Source organism: Heterodontus francisci, chromosome 27, assembly GCF_036365525.1.
Source record: "Heterodontus francisci isolate sHetFra1 chromosome 27, sHetFra1.hap1, whole genome shotgun sequence".
Lineage (NCBI taxonomy): Eukaryota > Metazoa > Chordata > Chondrichthyes > Heterodontiformes > Heterodontidae > Heterodontus > Heterodontus francisci.
The window spans coordinates 17,653,868-17,670,751 of record NC_090397.1 but is presented as its reverse complement, the minus strand read 5'-3'; the positions used below and the strand labels follow the sequence as shown (position 1 = coordinate 17,670,751).

Below are 16,884 nucleotides of genomic sequence, written 5' to 3'. Positions count from 1 at the left end.
AAACACCTTTGACCACCGGTCCATCAGGCAGTGGTCTGCACGGAATGTCCTCAAGGCCCTACGGGAAAAGGAGCCGGTGTATCCTGTCGGATGGTTCCCCGAGCAGACCGTCAAAGTCATTTGGCGGAATGCCTCATCACCAGAACTTTCAAACAAGCACCAAGACCTTGGCTGGTGGTGAGAAGGGCCCTCCCCGTCAGATCCTTCATGCACACCCGAAGTCTCGCCCCCTCCGCACAATGCCCCCGCAGTGGCTGTAGTGGGGAAGAGACGGTTGCCCACCTCCTCCTGGAATATGTCTTTGCAAAGCAGGTGTGGAAAGAGATGCAGTGGTTTTTGTCAAGGTTCATCCCAAGCAGCTCTGTAACACAGGAGTCTGTGCTCTACGGGCTGTTCCCAGGGACGCACACCGAGACAAACATCAACTGCTGCTGGAGGACTATCAATTCGGTGAAAGACGCCCTTTGGTCTGCCCGAAACTTGCTGGTCTTCCAGCGAAATGAGTTGTCCACGACCGAATGTTGCAGACTGGCACATTCCAAGGTCCAGGACTACGGGCTGAGGGACGCACTAAAGCTTGGGGCAGCCGCAGCAAAGGCTCAATGGGGAAAGACCACAGTGTAAGGTCCCCCCACCAAGCTGAACTGAGGGGCTGGATCCATGGGAAACCCCTCGAACTGTATCGGAGAAATTTTGTGTGCTGAAAATGTAAAAATGTATATGGCAGGACAATGAAATGGAAGGGTTGTGAGGCAACTCATGATTGTATAGAAGGTAACTGATCACCTTTGCACTGCTTGTATTTTTTGACTTGATGCTGTTTTAAACTGTTTGGGAATGTAATTTTTACAGATTTTTATGAATAAAGTATATTTTGGAAATAAAAAAAAATTTTCAGACCAATACTAAGAAGTTTTTTTTTGCTTCATTTTCTAACTTAATTTATTTTGCCTCCAACAATTTTTTGTCATGCTTTACTCCGGAATGTCATGCCGAGGAAATGAAGGGCAAGATAAAAAATAAAAGCGCTGTCAGAGAGGGGGAAATGCTGGAGTTTATTGAAGGGAGGCAGCTTTCAGCAGGCTGGCATAGTCACCGCTTCTCTGACGCCTGGAGAACGGTTCAATCGCCCCCTGTCCTCTGCGCCGCTCGTTGCGTCGCCCGATATGAAGTGAGCAGCAGCATGTTGGCCTCTTTTAAGTTGGAGCTGGAAAGCGAGCTTGCTGTCGCCTCGTTCAGCACCGCTGATCTTTCTGGAGGAGCAGAGACAGGGAAAGGGGAGGGAGACAAGAGGAGGCAGCAGTTTGAAGCAAGATGCTGAAGGCAGCAGCTGATGAAGTTGTGCATTCCGCATGGGGCAAGGAGGAGTGAAAGGGGAGGGGGCGAAGGCAAAGGGGAAACTGGAGGAGGAGGAGAGGCGAGCACTTTGCAACGTGCAGCTAAATGGCTGAGATCGGCGAACGGCAGGACTTGGCTTGTCAGGCGGCTCTGGCTGTCCTGTTTGGGGGTTTTCTGGCCAGGAGGAAGTGGCGACCTGGCTTTACCTTGAGGCTTTAAAGCGAAGTGGGATCTTCACAAGTGGCATCAACTCCCCCTCCCTCCCTCACCTCTCCTCTCCTCTCAGAACTTTCCCATCCTATATCCGAGAGAGAGAGAACTGTTTTGTTTGACCACGTCTGATCTTCAATAGGGGGGCGAGGAGGAGGAGGAGGGGGTAAGGGGGGTGAGGGGGTAAGGGGGGTAAGGGGGGGGGGGGAAGAGAGAGGGAAACAAACTTTCTAACAACATTGGAGGAGACGATGGCGACGAAGCCAGAGCCGGCTTCCCCCCGGAGTAAAGCTGAGGCCGGGAGAGCGGCAGTGGAGCGCAATGGTTATGTGAGGGGCTGTGTGAGCCCGCTGGGCCGGGACCAGGGCTGCCCTATGTGGGGTAGGCTGCTGAGGAGCGGCCGCCTGCTCTCCTCCGCCGCCTGCCTCGGCTCTCTGTCCCTGCTGCTGGCCGTGCTACTGAGGTGGGGAGACGGGGAGGTGAGCACCGAGCTGCCCTCCTCCTCCGGGGTTCTGACCCTTCTGCACTGCGCCCTGCCCCTCTTCAGCCTGCTCAGCGCTTTCTTCTGGCTGGGCTTATACCTGATCCGCTGCGGGCGAGGGGAGCTGGCCCCCCGGCTGCTGGCCGCCTGCTGCCTGGGAGAGACCCTGCTGCAAGCCTCGCTGGTGGGCGAGGAGCAGCTGCTGTCCCTGCCGGCCAGTGCCGTGCTCCTCAGCTGCCTGGCCGCCACCACTCTGCTGCTGCTGAGAGTCAGCCAGGGAGTCTTCACCATCATCTTCACCAGCCTGCTGAGGACCGTCTCCCTCCTGTCCCTGGAGCGGGTCCGAGCCAGCTGGAGACCCTTCCTGGCTTACTTGATGGGGATTTTGGGAGTCCTGCTGGCCAGATACGCCGTGCACATCCTGCCCGGCACCGTGCCGGCGGCTGGGACGGAGGAGAAGATTCCAGTTATTAAGAGGAGGAGGAGGTCCAGTTCGGTCATCGCCGCTGAAATTTCCAATAGTCAACTGGGCTCCAAACCCCACAGGAGGACATCCTTACCGTGCATTCAAAGGGAACAGGTAAGACTTTTTCATTGAGCAGCTCAACTCACAGGAAACACTGTTCATTCACTTGGACAGACAGTAAGCTAATGGGTACACTATATATGACATTTGCTGGCCACTTTACCCAGACATTATTTACAAAGAAATATAGATGTAAAATGTCTATTAAGCTGACTTATGGTCTCTACTCAGAAAATGGCCTTGTAGTTTCCCCAGCCCTATTGAATGTGTATCTTCAGGACAATAATATAAAATCATTGTTAAAATCCTTCTACAATCATAATACACAATTGTATCATTGGATATAATATAATAGTGTCACTGATGCTTTTTTAATGATTTTGTAAAACGAGTCTGAAAGGGATTATTTATGTATACAACATATACATATATAACTGATACTGGCAGAGTTACGAGAGGTACAGGAATCCAAAGGAAAATTATAGAAATATGTTATTGTATTTTACTTTCAAATCTCCTTCATCTGAAATGCCAATTAGGGCGAAATTATTCAAGTCTACAGCTGTGATTTATCAAGAAGCCATGGCACACCTGACAGGGGAAATAAATATTTTCATAGGCAGCAGAGGAAATTCTTTATAAAACGCAGTTTTAAATAATGAATGGTATGCAAGGCCACAAACCATCGAGTTGTAAACATCCAAAAGGACACGATTTTTAAAAATAATAATGAGTTTTATATTTACATTTTACATTCTTTGACATGTGAGAGAAACTTTTTTTTTGCAAATGATAAATAGTCACTTTATTCTGTTTAGGAACATGTGTTTTTTTTATGAGTGACCTAGGAAAAAGAAATCTGGGAACATGTAGATACTAGAAGGGGGAATTAGCTTGTATTGAAAAACAGATATAAATTAAGCACAGGGTGAAAAACACTAGAAGAAATGAGGCAATAATTACTGTTTTAGAATGAAGGGATTATCTCCATTACACCACTATAAAAATACACACTAATCTCAAGGAAAATAAGTAGCTGTGTGATTTGGCCAACTTGTGTTCATTCAGTTGTGTCTGGTTGGTTATGAAAGTGTTTTGATTTAATGTGTAATAATTCCTTCGTTCACACGGAGATGATTAGCATTTAGAAGGATGTGAAACAGTTTACTAATCTTGCAAGTCTTTGAGTCAAACAGAAGGGACATGAATAGGTATATTATAAATTCCAAACATATATTTCTGTTGTCCACTTGGTGTTTAAAAGTTCCTACAATGAACAGTTCTAAGTTTGAACTGAGTTTTTTTTAATGCAGGCCCTGATCAGCTGTAAACATATAGATTGCCATGATGTTAAACAAATAGTGTATATTTCTGAATACAGTCAAAATCTTGTTATAATCTTGTTATAATTTTGCACCATGCAGTCATCTGGGAGGAGGACATTTACATTAAAAAACATACACATTTCACTATAGCTAAGCCCTGTGTTTTAACATATAAAATGCTGAATAATCTGAACACTGACATTAGGAGGTTAGTCAAAAGAAATGTTTTTTGAGTATTACAAGGGAGCACAGAAATATAGATTGCTTTATTAAAGTTGCTTCCACCCTCCCTCCTGTTTGTAACAAGTACAGCATTGTTTCCTTGTGGATGTTTTCTCATTGAATGTATCTTTAGTGCAGTGTGCTGTGGCTGACCTTCATTGTACTGCCACTTCCAGACTGATACAGCATTAGACTTGGGACATGTGTGTCACATATAAGCTGGCAATTAGTTTTAAGATAACAGTTCAGTTGAGCAGTTTGTCACGTGCATAAATGTGAGGGTGAAATCTGAGTGGCTTACGGACATTAGCAGAACCACAAGGTCGAATTATTGCCTTAAACTCACTAACAGAGATATGTTATTCTTTATTCTCTAGTTCTATTTTTATTTTAAAAAAGCTATTTTGTAGTGGGTTTGGTGAGCACAGTCTAGACCTGTCTAGCTGACAAAGTAACAAAAGATGATGTTGACGTACGAGCTGAAAGTGTATGGCATCCCATGACTGGTATTGTCATACTGCCAGTTCTGTATTAGCAGAATAACAAGCACTATATCGTGGATGCTGTAAGGATGGAAGAGAATCATAGGGCAGTAATCCCGTTGACTGATCTGTTAGCCATCCTGACTGCTTGCCTGGATCATTACCTTCAATTCTGTTGCAACTACCCAGCATTTTTATACCATATATAATCTTGATTTGTTTTTAACTTCCATTACTTTTGCTACTTCTCACTTTCACCGTTGGTGATGCAAAAAAAGTGAGAGCTCTGAGAATATGAGACCGCATGGAATATCAGAGAAAAATGAATGGTGTAGCACCTCAAGGAAAATCAGCAGGAGGAGTTCCTCTAGTTACTTTATGTGGCAATGCCAGAAATGCATTCATCAGTATATCCCCTGGTCTCTATTTCCACTGATTCTATTCAGAAATTACACATTCACTAAAGGTACTGTTTTAGAAAAAATACCTTTGATGGATGCATTTATAGCAGTTATATTGAGCGACCAAGACAATTCTTGTCTCTCCCAGCCCCCTCCCCACCAACCTTACAGAACTTTCAGCTGGTGAATTACAAAGGAACTCCTCTTTCTCCAAATAATACTTACAACCTTGAAATTATGTGGCATGGTAAAAGGTGATCCTGTTAAAGAATGGCACAAAAGGATTCCGTACCAACCCCATTAGCACTTTTGCGCGAATATTGCACAGCATAATTTCAAAGCCATATTAACGAATTGTCAGATTCACTGCACATTTTCTTGCTGTAATGTACACTTAGTACTGTCTTACTCTGACTTAATTTAATATTTATAAATTGATTTTCTCACCATATGAAATAAGCAGAACCATATCTGGTATGTTTATGAATGAGAGAACTTGAATTTATGTAATGCCTTATCATACCCGAAGGATGTCCCGATGTAATTAATAGCCAGTTAATTACTTTTGAAATCATGGTAATGTAGGGAAACGTATCAGCCAATTTATGCACAGCAAGTTCCCATGAACAGCAAATAAATTGCATAACCATATCAGTGTGTTTTTGTGCTGTTATTTGAGGGAGGAATGCTGGTCAGGACACTAGGAGAACTCATTAGCTGTTCTCCAGATACAGCCGTTAATCTTTATGGGAACCTGAACAGAAATATTACGTCTCATCTAAGGTACGGCGCCTCCAACTCTCTCAGTCCTGCACTGGAGTGTTGGCCAAGATTATGTGCTCACGTCCATAGTGGACCTTTGACTCAGAGATGAGGGTGCTACCAACAAGCTGTATTCTTGCCTAATGTTAAAATGATACTTTGTACAGTCCATAGGCTGACTTTAATGGCAGTAATCAATTGTGCCTGGACTAGAGATAAATATGATGGAGTCAATCTAAACTTCAATTCAGTTTTGCTGAATCCAAAGTGCAGATTATGGTGTGTTCTTCACCCTTTTGTAAAGCAGCTTTAGTGTAAAGCTACACCTATGTTCAAAGAACCTGCCATTGCACTTACCTGAGCAGACCAGAGTGTGTCGTTCAAAGCCCAAATTGAACAGAGCTAAAAATTTGGATTGGCCCAAATAGGCTAACTTATTCTAACTCCAGCATGTCTTGACTATGAAAGGACTTTGAATCTCAGTCCTGTTGTCCACAACATCCTAGTATCATTTTTCTAGTGTTGACTAGATTTTAAAAGACTAACTTCTTTACCTACAGGTATGGTCAAAATGCCAATGGAACTTGAGCCTGATTGAATCACAAAGTGTAGGAGGTGTAAATTCAGATTTTTTTTCTCCTCTGCCCACCTTCATATCTTTATTGGATGGGTTTTTGTAGTCATCAAGGGAAGGGATGCCAGTTTCATCTTTCCATCTATAAAAGATGATGGACACGCAGCCAACAATCCATTTAGGTGGCATGTCTTCTCTTGGTGCACCTTTGCCGATGGCTGTGAACGCCAATCCTTGACAGGCAGGTTCTGCCACAAGCACTGCACGCGAAGCTACCAAGTGATGCTGTGAGTTGTTGTTTTTGACATTGGCGCCTGTTGCCAAACTGCTGTAGCACCTGGTCATCGTGGTAGTGCACACCAGTCCACAGGATGTGGCGCCATTTCCCTCTTTCACCAGCTAGTGACTCCCAAGTGCGATAGTCAACATTCAGGGTCTTCATGTCATGCCTCCAAGCATCCTTGAAGCGGAGCTTTGGGCGCCCCACTGGTCGTCTGTCCCCGGCTACCTCACCACACAGAAGGTCCTTGCATATGCGACTGTCTCCCATCCTGTGGACATGTCCGATCCACCGAAGCCACCTCTATTTGATTAGTGCCAAGACACTCGGGAGCTCTGCCTTTGAGAGGGCTGCCACATTTCTATAAGGCATCAGTTGTGAAGAGGACATAAAGAGGTTGCAGACTGATATAGATAGGTTGAGTGAGTGGGCAAACATCTGGCAGATGGTGTACAATGTGGGAAAATGTGAAGTTGTCCACTTTGACGGAAGAATAAAAAAGCAGAGTATGACTTAAATGGAGAACAACTGCAGAATTCCGAGGTGCAGAGGGATCCAGGTGTTCTAGTACAAGAGTCACAAAAAGTTGGTATGCAGGTACAGCAAGTAATAAAGAAGGCTAATGGAATGCTATCCTTTATTACAAGAGGAATTGAAAATAAAAGTAAGGTTCTTATGTTTCAGTTATACAGGGCACTGGTGAGACCACATCTCTAATACTGTGTGCAGTTTTGGTCTCCTTATTTAAGGAAGGATGTAAATGCATTGGAGGCGGTTCAGAGGAGGTTTACTAGATTGATACCTGGAATGAGCGGGTTGTCTTATGAGGAAAGGTTGGACAGACTGGGCTTGTTTTCACTGGAGTTTAGAAGGGTGAGGGGAGATTTGATTGAAGTTTATAAGATCCTGAACGGTCTTGACAAGGTGGATGTGGAGAGGATGTTTCCTCTTGTGGGTGAGTCCAGAACTAGGAAGCACTGTTTTAAAATTAGGGGTTGCCCTTTTAGGACAGAAATTAGGAGAATTTTTTTCTCTCAGAGGGTTGTGCGACTTTGGAACTCTCTGCCTCATAAGGTGGTGGAGGTGGGGTCATTGAATATATTTAAGGCGGAGGTAGATAGATTCTTGTTAGGCAAGGGAATCAAGGGTTATTGGGGGTAGATGGGGGTGTAGAATTCACAACACAAACAGATCAGCCATGATCTTATTGAATGACCTACTTCTGCTTCTAATTCGTATATTCGTATGATGGAGAAATGGATGATGTACAATTTCATCTTCTCTCAGATCTTGGTGTATGGACTAATACAGTAATGCATGCCGCAGTACACAAAGCAATGGAAAGTAGCCTAAATGATATATTCTCCTGAACCCCAAGTCAGTCTAAATGGTATATTTGTGCATATTTTGTAGATAATAATGCAGATCAATAAAAAGTCAAAAGGGAGAACACAAATGCATTTCATAAGAAAGTGAAAATGCTATATTTGTGTTTTATTTTCCTACTTGTATTTTGCTTTATTTTATAATTGTGCATATTGTGCACAATTTGCCTTGTATCACAAGATGCAGAAGAGAAAGGCAGGGCAGAAGGGCTGTGTCCAAGTGTTTATGAAATGATACATGACTTTTGCCTCCCCTCTCCACTCTACCCAGAAATCCATTACAGAGCTCCTGTGCTGTGTCCTATGACATTAAACCTCGTGTGGGCTGTGCTAACTATTTTGGGGAGTTTCCAGGCATTCTCAGCTCGGAGTCAGGAATATCTGCTCTTAAAACCTGCAGCAGAGGCTCAGTGTTGGCAGCATGTTTTCCATCTGCATTGTATTTCTCACACTGTATGGGAAATCTGGATACGCTTATCGTCACAAGCATTGTCTTAACTTTTTTTATGTCCAATTCTATGAGATTTAGTTGAGTGCCTTGTTTACTCATTTGAAATATTTGTCGGCTGCTGGTATGTCAAATTGAATGCTGTTGTTTGGACTAATCTTGACTGAGCTGCACGTTTACAGACACAGTCTGCGCGCAATTTAAGGGGAAGCTAGATATGTACATGTGGAAAAACGGAATAGAAGATTATGCTGATGAGATTAGATGAAGTAGGATGGGAGGAAGTTCATGGAGCATGAGCACCAGCACGGACCGGTTGGGCTGAATGGCCTGTTTCTGTGCAGTAAATTCTTTGTAAGGATAGGGAATCTACCTCACTCAATGATCCTCCTTCAATTTGGCTGTAGGAGTCAAAAGGAGAGCACAACTGGCCAGAGAGCTGGGCAAGCAACTGAAAGAATCTGGAAAAATCTGAGCAATGTGAAGAGCAGAAGAAGAAAATGTTGAGTTAGAAAATCTCTGAAAATAGGCCGAGCTGATGTGACCGAGCCGATCAATCAGGGAAGCTCATGTCTTGTTGCTGTCATGGCAGTTCTTGCTACATCTTTGTGACTGCCTATTATTTTCACTATTATTTCCGGGCAGTTTGTTCTCGGGAGCCGAGTTTTCAGTCTTTTGCATTGTATTTGACCTATTTCATGATAAAACTGTACGGGGAAGAGAGATGGATTAAGAATTCTTGGAGTGGGTGGTGGGGGGTGGCAGCCAGGGCACTGGGTACCAAGTAGCATTCGGGGCTTCTCTGAGCTCCAATCCCCTCATTCATTAAAAAGTAAAAATATGCATTAAAATGTAAGAAAAAGAAGGCCTATAGAATGTTTACACACTGCTTTAATAATTAATTAAATCCTGTCACAATATATGCGGTTTTTTTTGCTTTATGCCATGTTTTACCGTGGATCCTATACTTGCATGAGGTACTATTAGGAGCCCAAAACTGTATTTGGCTGGGGTCCTAAAGCACAGGCCTAGTCCTGTGCATTAATCTACTTCTGTTGGGGAAAGAACAGCCATTTGAGGAGATAACTGGTTGCAAAGCTAGCACCACACAGCTGTAGTGGGCTGAGTGGTCTTGTGTGTTGTAATAGCAATGATTGAAGATAAGTTGGTTTGAATTGCATTCCAGTGCTGGAACTTGGAAGAGCTGTATTGCCATTACAAAGTGCATTGGTGTTTGTCATTGTATTCACTCAGAATTCTGGCTTTGTGGCATATTTCTGCGAAGGACACAATGTGGGAAATCGGCAAAAGGATCTATAAGAAAAGTGCAGCAAAATTATTGTCCGTGTTGACAAAAGAAATTTCATAATCTGGGAGGCCTACAGCAGAGAGTTTGTCCTGAAATGTCTAAGCATGCATTAGCAGCTGGAAAACGTGTTGGTAAGTTGCCCGTGGTTTTCAGTCCGTTAATTCTGATGGCTGGAAGGTCACAGGCAGTGCAGTTTTCCAATATAAGCAGGCAGTGAACGAGTTGTCTCCCCACCAGTGCATACTCAGCAGGTGACCCCTCATGTATGTGTTGTAGCACAAATCCTTTTTTGTTGTTCTTCACTTTGCTCCACTCTCCCTTCCCCGCTTCCACCCTGCTCCCATCTCCCCACCCCCGACCCTTTACAATAGGCAGTGAATCATGCTGATGCCGATCTCGCTCAAGTGCCTGCTGTTCACGTGTGAACCTGGACCCTTAATGTCAGCAGGATTCAGGCCATGGGGCATCACCGGGCATACCCCATCTGCGCATTCACGCTTTATCCAGCAGAGGTTGCCGGATAGCAGTCGTGAGTGAGGACCTTGCTAAAAGTCTTCAACATGGTTTCATTCTGTTGTCTTAGCTTGTGTTAAAATAAAAATAAGAATTAATAAATTTGTGGTGGCATATACGATGGTTGACTTAATTCTCTCGTAGATCAAACATTTCACCCCCTGTAGGCAAACGTACCTTGCCATGGGAAAGGAAGAACTCTTCTTTCTATAGTACCTTATCACAACTTCAGGACTTCCTAAAATAATTCTCTCAAATTATTTTTTTCAAGATGCAGTCACTGTGGTTTAGTAGGCATAGATGGCAGGCATTTTGCACACAGCAAAATCCCACAAATGCAATTGAGATAAATAATGAATTAATCCATTTTTAGTGGTGCTGGTTGAGGGAGAAATGTTTTTCTTGACATTGCGATGTGGGATCTTTTGCAACTACCTGAACAGGCAGATAATGCCTCAGTTCAACATCTCATGCAATGACACGGTCATTGCTTCAAATGTGTACCATAGCCCCATTACTGAAGAGTCGGCTGTTAACAGATACAGAATTAGGGGAAAGATTGTCCAGTATTTTCACTCCTTGTTATTCATTCGCAAGTTCACTGCAGTTTAATTGATGTGCAAATGGATACTTTGTGAATACAATCCCATCTTCTATCAGCTTGTAAAAATACTTCAAAACATCAAACCCTTCTAATACATTTAGCCAATTTGCCTTTGTGTTGTAATAACTGTTGTTAATGAAAAAATGCGAGCACAAAGCTGACATATACTGAAACGAAGATCCGCCCCATTTATTTGCTCATACTTTGCTGGTACAGAAGTATTACAAATTCAGGTCTGCCACAGGTGTCTATTCCTGTTTAGTGGTATCAGTTGTTTCCTTAAGCAATTTGGTTGCCTGCTTCTCACAGGAGTGGACTTCCACTATATATAAGCATGGTAGTGGGACCATGAATGTAATGATGAAAGTCCTTTGTATTCTGGATCATATTTCTATGTTTTACACATGTGTATTGCCTCAATCTCTCTGAGGTAGACTGAGCTATCACTAGATAAGGTGACATTTAGTTTGATTGGTGTTTTGCATGTGTGAATAACATTCAAGTGTGAAAGTCCTTTATTATTTGCCTGTTTTTTCTTCCTGAAGGGAGTATGGTGAAAATTAAATATAAAATAATATTCCCAATTAAATATTAGGAAGACTGAAGCCATTGTTTTCATTCCCCACTCCAAACTCTGTTCTCTAGCTATCGACTCCATCCCTCTCCCTGGCAATAGTCTGAGATTAAGCCAGGTTGTTTGCAACCTTGGTGTCATATTTGACCCCAAGATGAGCTTCTGACCTCATATTCGTGCCATCACCTAAGACTGCCTATTGCCACCTCCGTGATATCACCTGACTTTGCCCCATCTCAGCTCATGTGTTGTTGAAACCCTCATTTATGTCTTTGTTACCTCTAGACTTGATTATTCCAACGCACTCCTGGCCAGTCTTCCACATTCTACTCCCCATGTCTTAACTCAGACCAAATCCTGTTCCCCTAGCATCCCTGTGCTCGCTGACCTACATTGGCTCCCGGTGAAACAACATCTTAATTTTAAAGTTCTCATCCTCATTTTCAAATCCCTCCATGGCCTCGCCCCTCCCTATTTCTGTAATCTCCTCCAGCCTCACAACCCTCAGAGATATCTGTGCTCCTCTAATTCTGTGCATCACTAATTGCTCCACCATTGGTGGCTGCACCTTCAGCTGCCTAGGCCCCAAGCTCTGGAATACCCTCCCTACACCTCTCTGCCTCTCTACCTCGCTTTCCTCCTTCAGGACACTCCTTAATACTTTCCTCTTTGACCAAGCTTTTGGTCATCTGACCTAATATTTCCTGTGTGGTTTGGTGTCATACTTGGTTTTATAATGCTCCTGTGAAGTGCTTTATGATGTTTTATTAGATTAAAGGTGCTTTATAAATATAAGTTGTTGTTTTTGAAAATATTCTTTGGCTGCTTTCTGCTGGATGTATTTAATCAGTGGACACCTATCATATGATGGCTTTGCGTTCCCCGGGTGGCTGAATACGCTGCTTAACTCTTGCAAGGATGAGAAAAATCATAATTCTGGTGGTGTAGTCAGCAAAATGGAGGGAAAAAGCAGGAAATTTCCATGCTTCCTGGCTGATTTCCCATGACTTGTGTATTCATCTAAATGTAAATATGTTCAGCTGCATCCTGACCTTGCTTCTTGTGCTCAGCTTGACACTTCTACCTTGCTTGAGCTCAGTCCTGTTATCAACCTCCAGCTCAAACATATCATGACAAACCTTGATGAACTGCCACACCCATGATAGCCCTCCATATAATGGCCTTCAGTAGAAGACCCTCCTCCATAAAATCCCCTTATGTTGGCCTTCAGTAGAAATGTTTAGTCCATAAGATCCGTCAAAGAACCTCTTATAATGGTCTTCAACATAGCAACCCCATGACTGACCTCAAGGGCACCTCAAAAACTTTCAGAATAATCCCAAGGGAAGCCCATAGCTGCAATCTTGAAGCTAACCACGGATGGAGGGGGAAAACGTTGTGGCTAACTTGTCAGTCACTGTATTTCTGCCAGTTTCCAAAGCACACAAATAAAAGCAATCAGTCACTTGTGAATATCTTCTAGCTCTACTTGCTAAGAACGGCTGTCTTGTCAGTTGGTAGGTCCTTGAGTAGTCAGCCACTCCTGGACAGAGAGGCTGGCCACAAGTGGGGGCTAAGTGGTAGCTTCAGAGAGTGAAAGGAATACACAAGACAGAAATTGAAGAAGTGACAGGTCTGTCCCAGTTTCATTAGTTGTACTCTGTGAGTTGTCATGGTGGGTTCCCTTGAGGGCTATCCTAGGTGATTCCTTTGAAGGCTATCATGAAAGGTAAACTGCAGAATGTCACCAGTGTTCAGTTTCAGCTTGATGAAAAAGGTTGAGCTCGGGGATGATAGCATTGGTGACAGGGTTGGCTGATGACTGCCAGTGACAGCTGTCACAAGATAAGAGTATTCTACCGAAACGGTCACTGGTTGTGTATCCTTTCTCTTATTAGTGTCCAGATGTTCGGAAAGGAAAGCTTGTTCACATTATTCCCTCAGGAAATTAGCACCATTTTCCTTCAACAAAGCCATCGGAGACATGAACAAGCCCTTACCAGGGTTGTTATTTTTGCAGTTTGTTTCCATTACTTGCCTTTGAACACAGTGGAGGGATCCTGGGTATAGTGTTAACAGCACCCTTAATTCTATTTCAACTCATTTTTCTCCCCTCAAATGTTGATGTGTCATGACATTTTTGTTAGGCTTAAACAGTGTGAGGGAAACATGGGCCTTTGCATTCTCAGTGGGATATCTCGATGCCTGAAATCTTGCTCATATATGTGTAGGCATATGAACATGTGCGTAGAATTTCTTTTCAGTAGATGGTAGGTGGATGGGGCATGTGGGTGCAGAGAAGTGTAGCTTCAGTATGGTCTTTCCATGTGTCTGAAATGGTCTTGGCATGTAAACAACTGCAGAAGCAGCTCTGGCCTGTAGAACACTTAAGCATGCCTGAATGTACTGCTTTTCAGAAACTAGTTTCAGGCCCTCGCTAATTATCAAAATACACATTCACCGTGATGTGAGAGAATGGAGTGGATTTTACACATTAGCATTCCCACTGCGTAGCTTTGCAAACATGCTAGGGACGATCCCAGAGTCTCTCAATGCCAGCAGACCGACCACGCTTGATGTTCATGTGGGCCAGGGATAGATCCACAAAATCGTAGTCTTGATTTTCTCTGATCCATGCTGGGATCGGGTGTCACGGAATCACCAGCAATCTTCATGCCCAAAATCCTGACATGTGCTCTTGCCATGTGAGGGCAGGAATGTAAAATCTACCCCAGTAAGTCGTGAGCAGCAGACTGACCCACGTTAACTTCAAGTGTGGCTGCCGTACTAGGACTGAGAGATTGAGGGATCACCTGGCTTATGTGTACAAAGCTATGCATCGGACAGAGTAGATAGAGAGAAACTGTTCCCACTTGTGAAAGGATCGAGAACAAAAGGGCACATATTTAAAATATTTGGTTAGAGAAGTAAAAGTGACATGAGGAAAACTTGTTCAGGAAGCGAGTGGATAAGGTCTGGAATGCTCTGCCTGAGAGTGTGGTGGAGGCAGGTTCAATTGAAGCATTCAAAAGGGAATTAGACAGTTATATGAAAAGGAAGATGTGCAGGGTTATGGGGAGAAGGCAGGGGAATGGAACTGAGGGAATTGCTCTTTCAGAGAGCCAGTGCGGACACGATGGGCCGAATGGCCTCCTTCTACAGTGTAACAATTCTATACTTCAACAACCAATGAAGATTGGAAAATGGTCTTGTAGTGACCAAGCATCATGGGTTGTGATTTGTGGATAGTTGACATTGCTAGTGATGACACTACTGACTGCAACAGGATTTGTCATAAAAGATTCCAAAGTGTATTTGCAGGAACTGTGGGTAATCTGCCTTTTGCAACAGTGTCCTTTGCAACTCAAAAAAAAGTCTTTCTCTTATGCCACTTGGGTGCAGTCAAGAATCCACCATCACATTAGAATGATTTGCTGTAATTTGGTGCTATTACTGTGTAAAGAGGTGTAATTAATATTTTCAACATTCCCAATACTATTGCAAAATCATTACAAAAGAGAGCCAAGTTGAGTTTTTATAGAGCAAGTTTTGGGAATGCTACCCAATGGATTTCTGTACTATTGATTTTCAGACATAAGGTGGCTCCGACCCTTTCAGAATTAAAATGGGCATTTGTGCCTTCTGCTGCTTAGATTACTTCCAGGTGAAATGAAGGGCACAGTCAGGAGTTTATGTTGCGTCACTGCATTGAATTGCACATGATTGTGACTGAAAGTTCTCCTCCCTTGAACAGCATTTGCACTTGCAATCCATAAATATTTAGGCAGCCATTTTCAAATACTCTCTTTCCAGTTCCTGCACCATGTCCTCAAAAGTACAGCCCTTGACAGTAGTGGGCCTTCATAACCTGCTAAGTTGAGAATGTATGAATATAATGGGAAAGGACAGCAAAAAAACAGCTGGTCCATCGACGCTTTCATTTACTGTCATGGTGGAACTCCTGTGCACCACTATCTCATCCAACTCCCCCTGTACCCCAACCGCTACTCAATCTCCCTGGAGAGGCAAAACACAACCTGAGGTCAATCTAGGAAAAGAATTCCTCAGTGTCATTGTCCTATCCTGATCTTTGCAAAGGTAATCATTGGAAACATGATTATGAGGACATTCTCCCTGGAATGCATTCCAAATAGGCTAAGAATTTCTTGAAGATGTGGGCTACATGATGGAACCATTGCTCCCTCTGGAACTGGATGACTAGTTCATCTTACTGCGCTATAGCCTTCCATATGTGTGCTGCATTGAGAGCTTCTCTTATACTTTGCAGCATCCCAAATGGCACATGTCAGGCTGGGTCTTGTCCTCTTGGCATCGTGATCCATGCTTGGGGGCGCCTGAAGATGGGTCCGGAAGAGGCCCGCCACAGACCTCGATGCTGGGAGGGCTTGGATCGATCCTCCCGGTGGTGGCGAGGCTCCGTGGTGGCCGCCCCCCCCCCCCCCCCCCCCCCCGCATCACTGGCGACGGGACATGAATTTAAATATTTAAATGGGCGGCACTGTGGTGCGGTGGTTAGCACCGCAGCCTCACAGCTCCAGCGACCCGGGTTTGGTTCTGGGTACTGCCTGTGTGGAGTTTGCAAGTTCTCCCTGTAAACCGTGTGGGTTTCTGCCGGGTGCTCTGGTTTCCTCCCACAGCCAAAGACTTGCAGGTTGATAGGTAAATTGACCATTGTATATTGCCCCTAGTGTAGGTAGTTCGTAGGAGAATGGTGGGGATGTGGTAGGGAATATGGGATTAATGTAGGATTAGCATAAATGGGTGGTTGTTGGTCGGCACAGACTTGGTGGGCTGAAGGGCCTGTTTCAGTGCTGTATCTCTCTATGACTCTAAATTAATAAAATTATTACATTTAAATGGACTTTCCTTCAATCATACGGGCCCACCGCGATCTTCGGCATGGCAGCCAGCACTCCCGCACCTTCAATTCCCCATCCGGGGAAAGGCAGCGTGATGCTGGTGGGGAGGAGGGAGGAATGAATATTTTCTGTGGGTGAGTGGGGAGACTGGGTCAAATAAACATAATGGGTGTGGGGGACGGTGAGAAGGGGTGAACTCGAAACTTTGTGCAGTCTGCGGGGGTGGAGGTCACATTTAAAAGATAACTGTTTTGGGAGGGAAGGGCAAATAATTAATGTAAATGTTATTGGGGGGTAGGAAAGGAGCATTCGAAAGTTATTCTATATTTTTGGGGGGGGCATACTTCTTTAAAAATTTAAATGAGCCAGCAGGGCTGGCTGCCCTTTATAAATGGTGCCAGCACCTGCGCACAGAGAGCTGACGCCATTGCTGGGGATGGACAGCCCGTTCCCTCCACGTGATTGGTGGGGACGGGTTGCCCCCGGCTATTTAAATGAGCCACTGCGCAGGAGATCACAGCTGCTCTTCGGCGTGTGGCCTGCATGAGCGGGCCGCAATTCTTTGAGCTC

The 16,884-nt window shown here is 44.2% G+C and overlaps 1 protein-coding gene across 3 annotated transcripts in view; it reads left to right on the top strand.

Annotated features, from left to right (window-relative positions):
- Positions 1 to 1,750: 1,750 nt before the first annotated feature.
- pde3a (phosphodiesterase 3A, cGMP-inhibited) overlaps positions 1,751 to 16,884 on the top strand; it is a 483,158-nt gene continuing 468,024 nt past the window's right edge. For all 3 annotated transcript variants that reach the window (XR_010977629.1, XM_068058930.1, XM_068058931.1), the window contains exon 1: positions 1,751 to 2,609. Coding sequence is in view for 2 of the 3 variants with exons in the window: in XM_068058930.1 (XP_067915031.1) it covers positions 1,800 to 2,609 (810 nt within the window). In the remaining variant the exon portion in view is untranslated. The remainder of the gene's footprint in view (positions 2,610 to 16,884) is intronic.